Source organism: Sorghum bicolor, chromosome 3 (assembly GCF_000003195.3).
Source record: "Sorghum bicolor cultivar BTx623 chromosome 3, Sorghum_bicolor_NCBIv3, whole genome shotgun sequence".
Classification (NCBI taxonomy): Eukaryota; Viridiplantae; Streptophyta; class Magnoliopsida; order Poales; family Poaceae; genus Sorghum; species Sorghum bicolor.
The window spans coordinates 8,546,782-8,565,322 of record NC_012872.2 but is presented as its reverse complement, the minus strand read 5'-3'; the positions used below and the strand labels follow the sequence as shown (position 1 = coordinate 8,565,322).

Below are 18,541 nucleotides of genomic sequence, written 5' to 3'. Positions count from 1 at the left end.
AGTTGAAGATGTATATGAACTATTAGCATCTATTAGCAACTTTAAATAAGCTAATAAAACTAATAGTTAGTAGCCTTCTATATATATAACAATAATTAGCTAGCAGGTTTATTTGGATCTACTAATATTAATTTTAGCTGCAAAATTTTTTAATGTTAATGGATCCAAACATATCATAAGTTAGTTTATTAGTTTTTATTTCAATCCACTCGGATACAAACGAGAATTTATCATAAAATTGTAAAGATCTTAGCTGATAAGCTATGGTTGAAAGTATCGTTCGCTGATTGTTATGAGAAAAAACACTGCCAAGTGACTGATAGATTAGAAAGATAAACTCGGCATAACTGTTCGAATTGTATATAGCAAGACAAAACAAAACCAGAAGGACGTGCTAGAACTGATCGAATATATAATCGCGTCCATGACGATTTCCGATACGCTTCATAGATCTGCCTTCTTTCAAGCCGCCGCTACTGTCTTGTGTGTGCTCGCGGTTCTCGTAGCACACGTTGGGGGAATAAGGAGCTACAGCAACAGCAGCCGGTATGTGTGCCCTACTTTCTCCTGCGGTGAACTTAGAGACGTTTCTTATCCTTTCCGTCGACGGGAAGATCCAGATGGCTGCGGTGTTCCATCGTACGAGCTGTCCTGTAGCGACACCAAAGCTACGATTCAGATGAACACAGGGACCTACTATGTGGTCGACATAAACTATACGGGTTCTTCCTTCGTGGCCGTAGACGCAAGCTTGGACATGCAAAGCAGCTGCCCTCTTCCTCGCTGGGATCATGTTCCTTATGTTTATGGCCTGTGGGCGTCGCCATTGGACGCCCACGTCATGGAGCTGTCCCTTGCTCCAGAAGTTGCATGGGCAAACTTTGTGAATTGCTCGAAGGCTGTAAGAAATAATCATATGTACAGAAAAGTTGAGTGCCTGAGCACGAACTCTTCTTATGTTTATGTGCACACTAAAGGGGACCTATTATTTGCTGTTCAAGACCTTGAGGCCTCCTGCGGAAACTTGGCCTTGATTCCTTTCGGTGGTGTTGGTGGACAGATTGCACCTGTGAATGTAGGTTCTGCAGATGCGGTGATGAGATTCATGAGGCATGGCTTTGCGGTTCGATTTCCATATCACTATGGACAGACGACACAGAGAACATGGCAGGAATTCTTCTACGACGACATACACTATTTCATTCGGTGAGCTTTGGATTTTCTTTTTCTTTATTCGAGATTTCATCCTGATTCCCATTTGAAGTTGAACTCCTTTCTGTACTCTGTGTTGCTTTCCGCAGCAATTTCCGTACGGAAGGAATCAAATATCAGATTTTAGATATTTTAAAAGGGGATTATTACATTTTGGACAAGTTTCTTATTCATTATTATGGACAACAGTTTCCTCATTACCAAGTTGCTATAACCTTGTGCATTATAAGGTGGATTCTTGGTACGTCAAGATTAACTCACTCTTAATAATAATTATAGTTTACTTGTCAAATCACATCTGCACATTCATACGTATTAACTAGAACCATATATATATATATATATATATATATATATATATATATATATATATATATATATATATATATATACATGTCCGCGCACGCAGTACTATCACTATTATGCCGGTTCATGTTGGCGCCCCTGTCGGTGTTGATCTTCCTTGCACACAAGTACTGGAAAGCAAGAATAACAATCGACGCAGTCGAAAAGTTTCTCCGGATGCAACTGATGCTCGGTCCAACAAGATACGCCTACACAGACATCATCGCGATCACGAGCCATTTCAGAGACAAGCTCGGCAAAGGGGGCTATGGCTCTGTGTACAAGGGTGTGCTCCTCCCGGGCAACGTCCATGTCGCCATCAAGATGCTGGGTAATTCCAACTGCAACGGAGAAGACTTCATCAGTGAAGTGTCCACCATTGGTAGGATTCACCACGTCAATGTGGTGCGTCTTGTGGGGTTTTGCTCCGAGGAAATGAGGAGGGCGCTAGTCTATGAGTACATGCCCAATGGCTCACTTGACAAGTACATCTTCTCATCAGAAAAATGTTTCTCCTGGGACAAACTCAATGAAATTGCTTTGGGTATCGCCAGGGGGATTGACTACCTGCATCAGGGTTGTGACATGCAGATTGTACACTTTGACATCAAGCCAGAAAACATCCTTCTTGACAACAACTTCATTCCGAAAGTAGCTGATTTTGGGCTCGCCAAGTTGTGCCCAAGGGATGACAATTTTGTGCCAATGAGCGCAATGCGGGGAACAATAGGGTACATAGCTCCTGAGATGATATCTCGGTGCTTTGGCAACATATCCAGCAAATCAGATGTGTACAGCTTTGGGATGCTACTATTGGAGATGGCGGGTGGGCGTAGGAACGCGGATCCGCAAGCAGGAAGCTCAAGTCAGGCATACTACCCATCGTTGGTGTATGGCCAGTTGACCCGACAAGAAGAAGGTGAGATCAGTGATGCTGTTGATATGCACGAGTTGGAGAAGAAGCTATGCATTGTTGGGCTTTGGTGCATCCAAATGAGGTCTCATGATAGGCCAACGATGAGTGAGGTCATAGATATGCTTGAAGCTGGGATCGATGGAACGGAAATGCCTCCGAGGCCCTTCTTTTGTGATGATGAGCAGGTTCCTAGGGTCGGTTCTTACTATATATCATCCGAAATGACAGTAATATCTGAGGAAGAGGAGGATTAAATAATAAGGTTCTAGCTTATGTCAAGCAGCTAATAGATGTATGCGCTACCAATTGTTTAGTTATCTACTAAGCAATTAGGATACAGAAATATTGTTTTCCTTTAAGAAGATATACAGGATACATTCCTGCAACAATTTGTATCTGTTGTATTCTTCCTAAGACTAAGAAGTGGCTTCCTTGTATCTTCTGTCATTTTCAACACAATCGTTGTATCTTCTTTCCCTTCTTTTGAAATGTTTAGATGGTCCAATCGCGCATCCAGAAACAGATCAGAGCAGAGGAGGGTAACAACTGTTACCTGCACTTGCTGTCTTAGGATAGGATCATATTTACTACTCCCTCTGTTCCAAATTGTAAATTATTATAGCTTCTCTAGATACATAGCTTTTATTATGTATCTAATGTATATCTAGATGTATAATAAAAACCATATATACCTAGAAAAGTTAGAACAAGTTACAACTTTAGAACAGAGGGAGTACTTATTTTGCTGATAGGCAGCACAAAATTCAGAGCGATTGTTCAGAGATTTTCAAGTGCAGGTTTGCGGTACAAACATCAATCACAGCCTCACAGGAATGACAGTTAGGGCTTTCCGGGTAGAAAAATAGTGAAACACATCATACATAATGAGTGGTGTCAACTTCTCAAGCAATACTAGTTAGCTTTAATGAGTGTTGTCAACGAGTCAAGCAATACTACTTAGCTTTAATGAGTGTTGTCGACATGATAGGAGCGATATAGTTGACTTGGGAAATAATACTTCTGGTCTGCATCTTCTGCTATCGCTTGTCACTATGAACTACAGTATCTTCAACGTTTAGTCGCTTCAACAGTCCACCGAGAGTGATTTCTGTCAATTTGTCTCATCAGTGACCAAATTCTTTTGGACCAGCAGCTTACACGTAACAACACAAGAGGTAGACAATCATGTCAACTTCATGGAACTTGATATCAGACTTTTCAAGATTCCCTAAAATCCAAAAACTTTTCAAGATTCGTCGTCACATCAAATCTTGCGGTACATGCATGTAGCATTAAATATGGATAAAAAAACTAATTGCACAATTTGTCTGTAATTTGTGAGATGAATTTTTTGAGTCTACTAGTTAGTTTATGATTGAACAATAATTATGAAATACAAACAAAAGTGTTATAGTATCAAAATCAAAAAAAATTTTGGATCTAAACCAGACCTTAGTTACGGAGGAGACAGAAAAAAAAAGGGAGCAGAAAGTCTAAGTAATAGGACTCGTTGCCAGAATAGACTTTTCCAGCTTCTACAGCCTACACCGGCAGAAGTGGAAAATGCAACATAGGCATCCAGCTATCCTGACAGCCACAGCATCAAATTCTTAGAGGAGCTTACAGCAAATAGCTCTGCTTTATACCCTAAGCCTACTCAGGTGTGTTTAGATCCAAGAACTTTTGGAATTTGGATACTATAGTACTTTCGTTTGTATTTGGTAATTAGTGTCCAATCATGGACTAACTAGACTCAAAAGATTTGTCTCGCCATTTATACTGCAATTAGTTATTTTTTATCTATATTTAATGTTTCATGCATGCATCCAATGATTCGATGTGACCGAAAATCTTGTAAACTTTTGGAATTTTGAAGGGATTTAAAAAGGCCCTCAGTTCTTGATCTAATTTCATCTCCTTCACATGGTTTTGCCTAATTGTTTTCTTGAAGTCATGCTGCTTTCTCTTCTCAACCAACCGATCCTTTGTGGCAACTGCACGGTATCGTTATGATGATGATTTATCAAGAGTTGTCCACTGTGTCAGTGTAGCAAACTTGGACCAGAGATCCAGACTCCCATTCCGGCTTTCAACCGAGCTTCCATCATGCAGTGCACAGGCATGCAACTATCATGCTCTGGGGAGGACACAATCCTGGTCTCCTGGAGTACCCAGTTCTTGGCTCCTGCATAGTAACGGCAATATATTACCAATATCGTATCATGAACGATCTCCCACTCATGGAATCCTCACCACACTGCTCATTTCAGAGTTTCATCTCACCACAAGGCAATATATTACCAATATCGTATCATGACAGTCAGGGCTTGCAAGGTACAGCAACAATGAAACACACCGAACAACGCCATTGCAGGTTCAAACAACTCAACATTCAACAAGCTAGGATGTTGATAATAGACTTTTTTTATCTCTCGATCAGGCCATCGCCCAAAGCCTTGTCCAACTCTTAAGTCTTCAAGAGTTTACTCCTAGTTGTTGTTCACACAGACCAAAGCTTTGTCCAACTCTACCTTATCAGGTTCTTTCATACCAATGGCTGACACAACCACTTGAAAAATCGAATTTTTTTTAAACCCTAGCTAACAATCGCAGCAACCAAAAGGATGAACATCAACAAAAATAGTCACACCATGTCCATCCACTACGCCCAGAACACCTCTACGACAACACTTCACCCTAAATCGCTGCCACCCAGAAAACCCCGATTCCCCCCCAAAACCATAGCTCTACAATCTACAACGCAAATGCAAACTCAACTTCTGTAAACGAGTATAGGGTACCGACCTGGTCGACGTGCAGATGTCGGTCACCGTGGCGTGCTCCGGATCATCACCACGCCACCCGCTTCGCCGGAGTGTGAGGAGACACCGAGGAGTCGCGAGGGAGATGAAGAGACAGAGTGAGAGAGAGAGAGAGAGACAGGAAAGGAGGGGATTCAGGCCGAGGAGGGAGTATTTGAGCCCAAACGCCACTTGACAGATGGGCTTGGGACACGACCGGAGGCCACGGTGGCCACGACTGCCACGCTGTGCGCCACGTCGGCCAAAACCAGCCTCCAATACCGCCTAGGGGGTGAAATAAACCGTTTTGAAAGTATAAAGGACTAGGAAAACCGGTTTTAGAGGTGGTGGGATTAAGTATTCCAGGCATTAAAGCTCCAGGGGGTTATCTAGACTTTTTCCGTTTTTATTATGTATCTAATACATATCTAGATGTATAATAAAAACCATATACTAGAAAAGTTAGAACAACTTACAACTATGGAACAGAGGGAGTACTTATTTTGCTGATAGGCAGCACAAAATTCACAGCGATTGTTCAGAGATTTTCAAGTGCAGGTTTGCGGTACAAACATCAATCACAGCCTCACAGGAATGACAGTTAGGGCTTGCCAGGTAGAAAAATAGTGAAGCACATCATACATAATGAGTGGTGTCAACTTTTTTTTTAGATAATGGATAAACAAATATCTGGTCTCTACATCAAGAGATGTACACCGCCACATGAGTGGTGTCAACTTCTCCAGCAACCATCTAATCCTATAACTTTCCTACACCCTGCAAGCAAACCTTTCTTCAGAGCATCAAAGCAGACATAGAATCTTTCAAATATTTGCTTGTCCTCAATGTCAGGGTCAAGATAGACGACAACTGTGTTCCCAGGATTGGACCTAAGTAGCTCTAGCTGGTAGTCATACACTCTGCTGTACTTCCCCTTCATAGCATCCAAAGCTTTCTTCAGCACTATAGACTTAGCCCTCTTGCACTTTGAGATTGAGACATCAGCAAACAAATCTCTAAGACATGCAGCCTTCATGAGTCCAACACTCCAAGTGGGGTTGTCCTTGATCGGTTGTAATAGTGTTTAGCAATAACAGTTGAAGTCACTAGTTTGTTGTCTCTCCTAGGTGGGCAAGTATGCTCATCTACAAATGTGACTACCTTGAACCATCTTGATCTACTAGTCTTGGATCCATATATCATCCAATTGCTGCCAAACCAGTCACATGTAGCCTTAACCTTGTCCTTCTCATCTTTGGGAAATTTTAGTGATTTATGGGCTCTCAGTCCATACTTAACCAAGGCCTTCTTGAACTGCCTGCTGTCTCTAAATGCCATGCCAGGTGAGAAAACAGGGAGCTCATCCTTACTGTCATACCTGTTCTCCAATGACTTCCATCTTTCTGTTTCCCCATCACTATTCTCCTCATAGGAATATTCATCACTTGAATCAAGTACAGGACTACCAGGTTCATCTAAACTTGGTACTTCATGAACTATGTCCTCTGGTCTAATGTCCCCAATTGCAGTGCCATGAATACCTAACTTCTTTGCCCTGATGTCTCTCTTAATTTGTCTTGCATAATTTCTCAGTTCAATTGCCTCATCATCTTCTTCAGAGCTATCATCCTCTGTTGGCTGCTTGTACTCTTCATCTGATGACTCATCAGATAACTCATGCACAGAATCCTCTTCTCCATCTGTCATTGCAGGTATATCTTCATAATTTCCTCTAATTCCTTGCACATCATCACCACTGCTAGGATCATCATTCTCTTCATCTGCCCTCTCATCATCACCAACCATTCCTTCAGCCTTGGCTTCATCTCCTACCTCATCATGACCAACCCAAATTTCCTGATCATCTGCATTGATCTCATAAGCCACCTCCTCCACATACATGTCAACACACAGTCCACCTTCATGTTGCTCAGCCATGATCCTGCAGGAAGCATCATCATCCAACAAGACAAGTCCATTGGTCAAATGCATCCCAGGCTTCACCCAATACAACCTGAACACACTTGGTGAATTGTAGTGATCAGCTAGGTGGCCCTTGATCTCAAAATAAGAAAGCTTGTCCACATCGATCCATGACTCAGCATTGTCTCCTCCAACATAGAACAGAGCGCCTCCCACCTTAGTAAATGTACCACCAAAGTGGAAACTTATGCAAATGTGTTCATCCATCCTGTTGCCATCAACATACAAGCCATCAGATGAACACAACCACTTGAAAATCGAATTTTTTTAAACCCTAGCTAACAATCGCAGCAACCAAAAGGATGAACATCAACAAAAATAGTCACACCATGCCCATCCACTACGCCCAGAACACCTCTACGACAACACTTCACCCTAAATCGCCGCCACCCAGAAAACCCCAATTCCCCCCCTCCCCAAACCATAGCTCTACAATCTACAACGCAAATGCAAACTCAACTTCTGTAAACGAGCATAGGGTACCGACCTGGTCGACGTGCAGATGTCGGTCACCGTGGCGTGCTCCGGATCATCACCACGCCACCCGCTTCGCCGGAGTGTGAGGAGACACCGAGGAGTCGCGAGGGAGATGAAGAGACAGAGTGAGAGAGAGAGAGAGACAGGAAAGGAGGGGATTCGGGCCGAGGAGGGAGTATTTGAGCCCAAACGCCACTTGACAGATGGGCCTGGGACACGACCGGAGGCCACGGTGGCCACGACTGCCACGCTGTGCGCCACGTCGGCCAAAACCAGCCTCCAATACCGCCTAGGGGGTGAAATAAACCGGTTTGAAAGTATAAAGGACTAGGAAAACCGGTTTTGGAGGTGGTGGGATTAAGTATTCCAGGCATTAAAGCTCCAGGGGGTTATCTAGACTTTTTCCCTTTTTATTATGTATCTAATATATATCTAGATGTATAATAAAAACCATATACTAGAAAAGTTAGAACAACTTACAACTATGGAACAGAGGGAGTACTTATTTTGCTGATAGGCAGCACAAAATTCACAGCGATTGTTCAGAGATTTTCAAGTGCAGGTTTGCGGTACAAACATCAATCACAGCCTCACAGGAATGACAGTTAGGGCTTGCCGGGTAGAAAAATAGTGAAGCACATCATACATAATGAGTGGTGTCAACTTTTTTTTAGATAATGGATAAACAAATATCCGGTCTTTACATCAAGAGATGTACACAGCCACATGAGTGGTGTCAACTTCTCAAGCAATACTACTAGTTAGCTTTAATGAGTGTTGTCAACGAGTCAAGCAATACTACTTAGCTTTAATGAGTGTTGTCGGCATGATAGGAGTGATATAGTTGACTTGGGAAATAATACTTCTGGTCTGCATCTCCTGCTATCGCTTGTCACTATGAACTACAGTATCTTCAACGTTTAGTCGCTTGAACAGTCCACCGAGAGTGATTTCTGTCAATTTGTCTCCTCAGTGACCAAATTCTTTTGGACCAGCAGCTTACACGTAACACCACAAGAGGTAGACAACCATGTCAACTTCATGGAACTTGATATCAGACTTTTCAAGATTCCCCAAAATCCAAAAACTTTTCAAAATTCGTCGTCACATCAAATCTTGCGGTACATGCATGTAGCATTAAATATAGATAAAAAAACTAATTACACAATTTGTCTGTAATTTGTGAGATGAATTTTTTGAGCCTACTAGTTAGTCTATGATTGAACAATAATTATGAAATACAAACGGAAGTGCTATAGTATCAAAATCTAAAAGCTCTTTGATCTAAACCAGACCTTAGTTATGGAGGAGACAGAAAAAAAAGAGCAGAAAGTCTAAGTAATAGGACTCGTTGCCAGAATAGACTTTTCCAGCTTCTACAGCCTACACCGGCAGAAGTGGAAAATGCAACATAGGCATCCAGCTATCCTGACAGCCACGGCATCAAATTCTTAGAGGAGCTTAGAGCAAATAGCTCTGCTTAGTGGCGGACCCAAAAACGGACCAAGAGGAGGTTAAATAACATGGGAGCTAAAAATTTTTTTCTCGCTCAATCCAGTACAGTAATAGATATATCTAAGATTGATAATTCAATATTAATTCAAAGTGCTGAAAAGCAAAGATTCATAAAATAAATATAGAAAAATACCAAATACATGGAGTCTTTTGCTAAAAAGAAAACTGTTAAAAAAATTGAGCCCCCGAGTCCGCCGATGGCTCTGCTTTATACCCTAAGCCTACTCAGGCGTGTTTAGATCCAAAAACTTTTGGAATTTGGATACTATAGCACTTTCATTTGTATTTGGTAATTAGTGTCCAATCATAGACTAACTAGGCTCAAAAGCTTTGTCTCACGATTTAAAGATAAACTATGCAATTAGTTATTTTTTATCTATATTTAATGTTTTATGTATACGTCCAAAGATTCGGTTATGACCGAGAATCTTGTAAACTTTTGGAATTTTGAAGGGATTTAAACAGGCCCTCAGTTCTTGATCTAATTTCATCTCCTTCACATGGGTTTGCCTAATTGTTTTCTTGAAGTCATGCTGCTTTCTCTTCTCAACCACCGATCCTTTGTGGCAACTGCACGGTATCGGTATGATGATGATTTATCAAGAGTTGTCCACTGTGTCAGTGTAGCAAACATGGACCAGAGATCCAGACTCCCATTCCGGCCTTCAACCGAGCTTTCATGCAGTGCACAGGCATGCAACTATCATGCTCTGGGGAGGACACAATCCTGGTCTCCTGGAGTACCCAGTTCTTGGCTCCTGCATAGTAACGGCAATATATTACCAATATCGTATCATGAACGATCTCCCACTCATGGAATCCTCACCACACTGCTCATTTCAGAGTTTCATCTCACCACAAGGCAATATATTACCAATATCGTATCATGACAGTCAGGGCTTGCAAGGTACAGCAACAATGAAACACACCGAACAACGCCATTGCAGGTTCAAACAACTCAACATTCAACAAGCTAGGATGTTGATAATAGACTTTTTTTATCTCTCGATCAGGCCATAGCCCAAAGCTTTGTCCAACTCTTAAGTCTTCAAGAGTTTACTCCTAGTTGTTGTTCACACAGACCAAAGCTTTGTCTAACTCTACCTTATCAGGTTCTTTCATACCAATGGCTGACATGACACCCTTATCAGAGCTCTTCATATGGCAGGCAGCCTACCTTGTCAATTTTCTCAAGAGTTGAAATTAGTGAAAGAAGCCAAGAACTTTCATCAACGAAATAGTCTAATACTAAGAAGTAATAACAGTAACTGCCGAAAGCTGTGGCCATGGCAGAAGTTTCATTTTCCTTTTAAAAAAGGCAGAAATAATTCCATTGGCAGCTGGAAAGATAGCACAGGCACATAGAGCTATTCCGAGAGCTAAATTAACAAAGCAAAAGCATAACCTCAAAGGGTTTAGGGTTTACCTTTCTCAGTGCCTAGTAGGAGGGGATCCAGAGAGCAGCACGAGCTGCCGCAGCCCGCAGGGGGTCGGGCAGGCAGACAAGCAGGGTACGGACTTGCTTGGATTAAGCGACCATCTTCTACGGTTAGCGACAAGCGGTGGCGCATTTCAGAACTCGCTGTGTCCCAGCGCTGGTAGTGTGGGACGAATGGAAGCGGCCGCTGTCGGAGTTGGGGTTCCGGCGGAGCCGGTGACGGCGGCGCGAGGTCGCGTGGTGGCGCCGTGGCGGTGAGCATGAGATCGATGATGCCCAATCTGTGGCCCATGGGCCCTGGTTCAGCCCATGTACAAATGGAGCCTGAGCTTCCCTACTTCAGAGTTCAGTGGGGCAAAATTGACAGTTGGAAGCAAAAACTGAAATGTCTCTGAACTTCAGAGTACAACTGATACGAACTTGTGATGGTTTCCTTGGCTTTTCAGCACAGGACTTCTCCAAATTGAAAGGCAGCTTCCCGCGAAACTCATGTGCTCTAGTGTTTGTCTAATTACGACTTACGAGAAATGAATTCAATGCCCCAAAATTTCCTGGATTTCAGTAAATTCTGGTGATGGCCAGAAAAAAACACGAAATTTTGTAAGGGTGCAGCGCCCTGAGCTAGCACCCTTTCTATGGTGTCTGGGCGTAGCGAGGTAGAAACGAGCATACCCTAGGAACACTGATACATGTGCTATATAATTCTAGACTCATGCTTCATCCGTATCAGATTTAGAAGTCGTTTTGTATAAGGTTTGGGTTAAACATTGAGAATATAAATTATCAATAACTTTAAAATTGTTGAGTTTGCAAATGTGAAAATTATATAAATAAATTTGTCTTGAAAAATACTTTCATAAAAGCAAACCTATATCATTTTTTCCTAAATATTTTTATAAAAGTAAGAGGTCAAAGTTGTATTTTTTTTTGAAGTAAAACGGGGGGGAGAGCTTTCCCACCATCTCAAATTAAAAGAACAAATGTTGCCCACCGGTTACCCGGCGGGGGTTACAGCATTCGAGTTACAATGGATAAAGAACGATCGCCAGCCTCGAAGGCTGTTTACAAGAGTGCGCGGAAGGCGTTTTTGCCAAATAGCAAGATCATCACAGACTGATCTTAGGACTAGCTGTGCCTTGAACACTACGTTGCGGAAGACTGCTCTATTTCGACAGTCCCATATCCGCCAAAGGATTGATAGGAGGATGAAAGGCCAAAGCACCGGGTCTACCCCTGGAGGCAGAGTTGGCGCCCATAGACTCTCGGTGTCCAAGTCAGCCACATGAGCAAGCTGGAGAGTTGCCCAGATATTTTTACTTTGATGGCAATCGAAGAAGACATGGCGCCTACATTCCATGGGGTGTCCACAGCGCTGGCACACGGTGTTGTCGACAATGCGCTTCGAGTAAAGGTTGTCTTTTGTGCTGAGTCTCCCTCTGAAAAAAGCCAAGAGAAGATCTTGACCTTATTTGGTAGATGAGTGCTCCAGATCCGACGTCCGTGGGCGTCTGCGGCGTCACCTGCAGAATCCAGGGCGGCATAGGCATCACGCGTCGTGAAAGGTTTGCCGGTCAGCTTGAGCAGCCGGGCGTCGTCTCTGTCCGTCAGCGTCAAACCCTGCAAGCAAGAAAGGAGGCTGCACAGCTCATCGCTAGCAGCGCTGGTCAGACTAGGGCGTAAGCGCAAATCAAACCCGCTAAGGAAAACATCACGCACCGAGATGTTAGGCAAAATGGTGTGGGAAAAGAGAGCAGCATGGGAGGAACAGAGGGGGCCATCAGGGAGCCAATGATCGAACCAGAAAGAGGTGGAAGCCCCGTTACCGAGGTTGACATAGGTGATGGAGCGGTAAGCGTTGAGCTCATCAGCTACGATTCGCCAGAGGTAACCGTATGAGAAGGTGGGGTGACTACCATTAGCGTCACCCTCACTGAGTAACCAAGTTTTCCAGCCAGCGTCTTTGTCAGAGAAGATTTTGTCTATGAATTTCATAAGGAGGCACCAATTTTGGAGCTCGAGGTTTTTCACACCAAGCCCACCTTTGAGCTTAGGCGCTTGAACATGTTCCCAGGCGACAAGGCACTTGGAGCCATGGCAGCTGTCTTCACCCGTCCAGAAGAAGGCACGGCGGCGACGATCGATAGCCTTGATGATTGTTTTGGGGACAGAAAGGGCGGACATGAAGTGGAGAGGGAGAGAGCTCAGAACGGCAGAGGACAGAGTGAGGCGCCCAGCTCTGTTAAGAAGGGTGGCGCGCCACCCCGAGAGGTACTTGTCGCAGGCGGAGAGGAGAGGGAGGCAATCGTGAATAGAGATTTTGTGGGGAGAAAGAGGGAGGCCAAGGTAGGTCTGAGGAAAGGTGGAGACAACGGTACCAAAGGAAGTGGCAAGATCGTGGGCCGTGACCGAGTCCACGGCAACAGGGAGAAAGGTGGGCTTGTGGTAATTGATAGAGAGCCCAGTTGCAGATTCAAAGAGGTGGAGGATCCGCTTGGTGGCATTGACCGAGTCTGGGTTACACTTGATGAAGATCAAGGTGTCATCGGCGTATTAAAGGACTAGGCAAGGATGACCAGGGAGCAGAGGGTGAGAAAGGGAGGTAGACAAGGGGTGACAGTGGAGCAGACGTCGAAGAACGTCGGCAACAATGATGAATAGGTAAGGAGAAAGGGGGTCCCCCCTGGCGGAGACCTTTACGGCAAGAGATCCAGTTGCCGGGAACGCCGTTAAGAAGGACAACGCTTTTGCCCGTTTCCAGCAGAGTAGAGACCCAAGAACGCCAAGTTGGAGTGAAGCCTCTGTGAGCTAGGATGGAGTCAAGGCTATTCCACGACACACTGTCGAAGGCTTTGTGAAAGTCAAGCTTGAGCACGATGGTGGGCGCGTTACGGTGGTGACAACAGCGAAGAAGATCAGCGGCATGGGCGAAGCTGTCAGCGATGTTGCGGCCAAGGACAAACCCGGACTGATCAGGGGAAATCAGAGAGGTGATGCGGAGCTGCAGCCGATTAGTCAGGACTTTGGAGATAGCTTTGATCACAGTGTTTTGCAGGACGATAGGCCTGAAGTCATGTGGGCGCCTGGCATCCTCCTTCTTAGGAAGAAGCACCAGGTAAGATCTATTGAGCCTCTCCACGTCCGCGTAGTTGGCATGAAAGGCTCGGAAGAGGCGGCTGATGTCACCTGCAATTGTTGCCCAGATGGACTTGAAGAACAACGGGCCGAACCCGTCGGGTCCTGGGCTGGCGTTCACATGCATATGCCGAAAAGCCAGGTGAATTTTCTCATCCGTGAAGTGAGCATCAAGATCACTCAAGTCAATCCCTCCTTCAGGGTAGATATCACATAGGCGGAAGTCCCAGGCAGTTGGGGTAGGGGTGCCAATGAGCTGCGTATAGAAAGAGTGGAGGATGGCCGCTTTGCTATCATGATTGAAGACATCACAACCATCGTGTTCAATGACTTGAATTTTGTTTTTCCGATGGCGATGGTTGGCACAGGCGTGGAAAAACCTGGTATTCTCATCCCCTTCCACAGCTGCTCTGACTTTGCTTCTTTGCTTCCACAAGAGAAGTTTCGAGTAGGCCACCCTGCTTAGAATCTTGACGATGGTTGTCCGCAGATTAGCTTCAGACATGGACAACATTCTTATTTCTTCAACATGGTCTAAGAGGTCGATAGTAATCTTACAGTCTTTTTCCTGTTGATTCAGGTTTGGTCGCTTATTTTTCCAGTTTTTGATGGCACGCCTGGTGCGTTTCAGCTTAGCAGAGACAACAGCAGCCGGATCACTGTTGCTAATCCGACAAGACCAGGCCGAGGTGAGAACAGAGAGAAACCCACAATCTTTTGTCCAGTGATTCTCAAAGCGGAAAATTTTTGACGCAGGGATGGTAGTAGAAACATCAATCTTAAGAGGAACATGATCAGACGTACGGCGAGTCATGGATGAGAGAAGAGTAGTGGGAAGTAGCCGATCCCACTCAAGATTAATAAAGGCCCGATCGAGGCGTTCCAGAGTTGGATTAGAGCGCATGTTCGACCAGGTGAACTTCCTATCCAGCAGAGGGAGCTCGAGAAGACTGAGATCATGAATACAGTCATTGAAGGCGCAGGCCTCCTCATGGCGGAAGTTGGGATTGTTTTTTCGTCGGGAAACCGGATCATGTCGAAGTCCCCGACGATCATCCAGGGGACATCCGAAGAGGGGACGCAGAGACGAAGTTCAGACAGGAAAGCAGGCCTGAGTTCATGGTAAGCAAGAGCGTAGACATTTGTAATTCTGAGGACAAGGTCGGACGAGGTAGAGGCGAGGTGGACGGTAAGAGTGTGGGTCGTGCTAGAGGAGCCGAGAAGAGCAAAAGAGGAGGAAGCCCAAGCCGAAAGGATACCACCAGCGGTGCCAACGACGGGGACATGGTGGAAGGCATCCAGTCGCCGAGGGAGGAAGGAAAACAACTTGAGGGGAGAGACGTCAACAAGTTTAGTTTCTTGAAGGAGAACCACATCCGGGGAAACTGAAAGTAACTCGGACAGGACAGCACCACATTTGATATTATCACCAAGCCCCCTTACATTCTAGTTACATATTCTGATGCTTCTACTCATGTAACACTAGCGACAACACCGCGCGCAGGACGGGGCATGACAGCAGCCGTCTTTCTATGTACATTATTCGAGCAGATACTACGCTGCTCGTTCAACGGCGCGGGGACACACAGGTTTGTTTTTACAAAGAGAAGCATCAAAGCACAAAAGCTAGGGGTACATCTGACGGTGAGGCCAAAATTGGAGCCCCGCTCCTGAGCGCAGCTCGACGTACACCCTCCATCCTCCGACAGCATCTGGTACTTCATGGGACTGAGGACGGCCCGGCCGTCTCACCTTTCATCTCTCCAAGCTCCTCAGCAGTCGCCCCACAGGCTGCGGCAATGTCAAGAAGGGATTGATCATCATCAGATGGGTAAGGAAAATCAGAAGTTAGATAAGATTTAGACAGAGCGTTACGGAGACGTCGGGACGCACCAGAGAAGTCAAACTTGGAGTGCTAAATCCGGGCTGCCTTGGCTTCTGGCTTCTCGAACAAGGGCTCTTCTTTCTCCTGGAGGCGCAGGCTACGACGCAGTTTGCGCACGCTGTCCTTGGCACGCTTGCGTCTGGCATGGCGTTTCTGGGTGCGGCTCTCATGCTCGGCTTCGGTGGTCGCGCCAGCCGAGAACACCTCGGTCTGCTCCACGCTTAGAGCCGCCAGAGCCACAGCCACGTCCTCAGGGAGTTCCTCCTTAGTCTCCCCCAGCTTGGGATCCTCCTCCAGCTTGAGACCTTCATGCTCGTTGTCCTTGCTCTGGTCACCACCTCGTTCCTCGCGTGCCCCCGAAGCAGGCGGCACCCCCCCGATGTCGTACCAGGGGAGTGCCAGAATCGTCGGCGTAGGCGGGGCAGGTGAGGAGGCCGCCCCAGCGCGGACTGGGTACGGCGTGGCACGCTTGCCACCAACCGGCAGGAGATCAGGGGTGGGCTCGTCGTTGTCCACCAGCACCTCGGTGGGCACCCACCCCGCTGCGCTCGCCAGCAGAGGAGCCGGCGGCTCATCGAACGGGTGGTACACGGGGGGTACCATGCTCGGGCACCGCGTCGAACGGCAGGTCACTGGGGCCAGCCATGGGTCTTCAGAGTGCCAGCTGCGGAGGAGGTGGACCCTGGCGATGCAGGCGGGACCGCTGTGATTGCGGACCAGAAGCTTGTCGGGGATCTCGTTGATGCTGTCCAGGCGCAGAACCGCGCGGACGGAGGTGAAGTCGCCCCCTTCCAGGCAATCGGGGTCGATGCAGCAGACATTCCCGATTCCACCAAGCGCCTCCCGGATCCTTTCTTCTTCCCAATGCTCCAGGGGGTAGTCCTCGACCGCGATCTCCGCGTAGAGGCTGTAGAACGCGAAGAAGCGGTTGTCGGCAGCTTCATGAGGCTCGATGGTGATGGCATTGTTGCAGTAGGTGATTGGGGACATGGCGACGGCCTGGTCACGGGCCTCCTTGGTGCGGAACGCGATGACCCCGACCCCCCTTGCCGAAGCCGAGAGGCGGAACGCAGGGGCTCCCGCCACTCGCTCCATGGCACGGCGAACGAAGGCAAGGGGTCGTGGACAGCGTGCTCGACGTAGACGTACGCCATGCGGAGGGAGTCCTGGTAGTCTCCGTTGCTCAGGTGCGCCTCCACCATGGCGCAACGAACGGTGGGGGGATGGCCATCCCCAGGAGAGGGAGGTGGAGCAGGTGGGTCAGAGGGAGTCGGAGCTTGGTTGGGGTTGGGAAGGGAGAAGTGATCGTGGATGAGTTGAGCGGCAGCTTCGATCATGGTGGCGCGGGACACAGTGGAGGCGGAAGCCATGGTCCTTGATTTGCACTGGTGAGACTTATGCCCTGAACGGTGGCAGTTGAGGCATTTTATAGGGTCGCGGCAGTCCTTGACGGTATGGTTAGAGGAGAGGCACCGATAACATTTCTTCACAGTCCTGCTGCCCTTTCTCTTGACGAAGCGGTCTTGAAGATTGGAGTACACATGCAGCTGTACAGGTGCCGGTCGGACATAGACTCCGGTGATGGCGAGATTACATGCCACATTACCGTGGCTTCCCTTGTGGAGGTGGCAACCGAAGTGAGAAGTGGTAGCTGCTGGGGAGGATGAGTAAGCAGTGCTGTCACAATCACTTGGCAGAGTTGTAGGGTGAACAGTGGCCTTCCTCGTAGATGTAGGTTGAACAGTGGCCTCCATCTTATCAGCTTCAGCGGTAGTGGAAGGGATGTGGGAGTTAAGAGGGGGGGGCGGGCGAGGGTTTCTTGGGGCCTTTCACACACCAAACTAAGCTCCGATCAGGGTGCTGAACCCCACCCCTGGTGCCGTTGTTGCAGGCCAGCTGTTCAGCCCGAGGGCTGTGCATGTCGGTAGAAGAAGTTTTGGGCCGGGGATGACCAAAGGAGAGGCAGGTGCGTTTGAATTTGAAAAACTGGGCCACAGGGCCGTTGCCCGCTGAGAAGATAACGTCACGGACGGCAAGATCCACATCAAGGTGGAGACGGAAAATGATGCCGTCCAGAGCGAAAACGCCGATGGACAACATGTGAATCTTGACGATTTCAGAGGCGACAGAGGAAGAGAAAATGTAAGGGAGGTGAGGTTTAGCCGAAAAGAGTTCGGGGGGAGAGCAGAAGTGAAGATTTAGGGCGCGGGCCACAAATCTAGGAGAGATGGGAGAGGTCCCGTTCGTCTGGGAGATCCAGACCGGGATAGAAGGAGAGCTAGCAACCCAGGGCCTAACAACCGGGCAATGAAAATTTTCCAAAATGCGAGTTTGAAAACGCGTACCCGGATGATCAGCTGTCGCAGAGAACCTTGCGCCGGTCCCGTCTCGCCGCTCCAGGCTTCGCTGGAACTTCGCTGAACAGGTCGGGGCTGGAGCATTCTGTCCCTTGTTGCCGAACAGCATGACCCCCCCACGCTCCAACGTACGGGGTACGCCTCCAGCTATCATCATCTTGGCCGCTGGGATTTGTCCACCACCGAGTCCGCCGGACGGTTCGGACCCCGAGCGCGCACCGGAAGGGGCTCGGAGAAGGGGCGCAGGGGGAGTCGCGCCGACCTTCGAGCATCTCGGCTTGCCCTGGTCATTGGAGCAAAACGTCGAACACTTCGTGCGCTCCATCTTGGGGGGTCGCCCCTCGTCCGGGCAAAACGTCGAACATCTCGCGCGCTCCATCTTGGGTGGAAGCTCCACATCCGAGGCATCGCCAAGCCGGCCCCGAGAAAGCAGCGCCGTCGCCTGGGGGGACGCGGAGGGCGAGGCCGGGCGCCCCTGGC

General features: G+C 47.2%; 1 protein-coding gene and 1 long non-coding RNA gene across 2 annotated transcripts; one reads left to right on the top strand and one right to left on the bottom strand.

Moving 5' to 3' along the window:
• Nucleotides 388-3,005, top strand: LOC8070443 (LEAF RUST 10 DISEASE-RESISTANCE LOCUS RECEPTOR-LIKE PROTEIN KINASE-like 2.7). Its single transcript, XM_021455522.1, has 3 exons — nt 388-1,206; nt 1,302-1,453; nt 1,622-3,005. Exons 1-3 carry the CDS (start codon nt 425-427, stop codon nt 2,725-2,727), a joined length of 2,040 nt encoding a protein of 679 aa, XP_021311197.1. The 5' UTR covers nt 388-424; the 3' UTR covers nt 2,728-3,005.
• On the bottom strand, nt 10,229-11,220 carry LOC110434095. Its single transcript, XR_002451570.1, has 2 exons — nt 10,676-11,220; nt 10,229-10,426 (listed from the first exon to the last, which is right to left on the bottom strand). It is a non-coding gene; the product is annotated as an uncharacterized LOC110434095 (long non-coding RNA).

Coding starts and splice junctions, on each gene's coding strand:
- LOC8070443 (XM_021455522.1), top strand. CDS start 425: ATGACGATTTCCGATACGCTTCATAGATCTGCCTTCTTTCAAGCCGCC. Junction 1,207..1,301: donor GACATACACTATTTCATTCG/GTGAGCTTTGGA, acceptor TGCTTTCCGCAG/CAATTTCCGTACGGAAGGAA. Junction 1,454..1,621: donor CATTATAAGGTGGATTCTTG/GTACGTCAAGAT, acceptor CCGCGCACGCAG/TACTATCACTATTATGCCGG.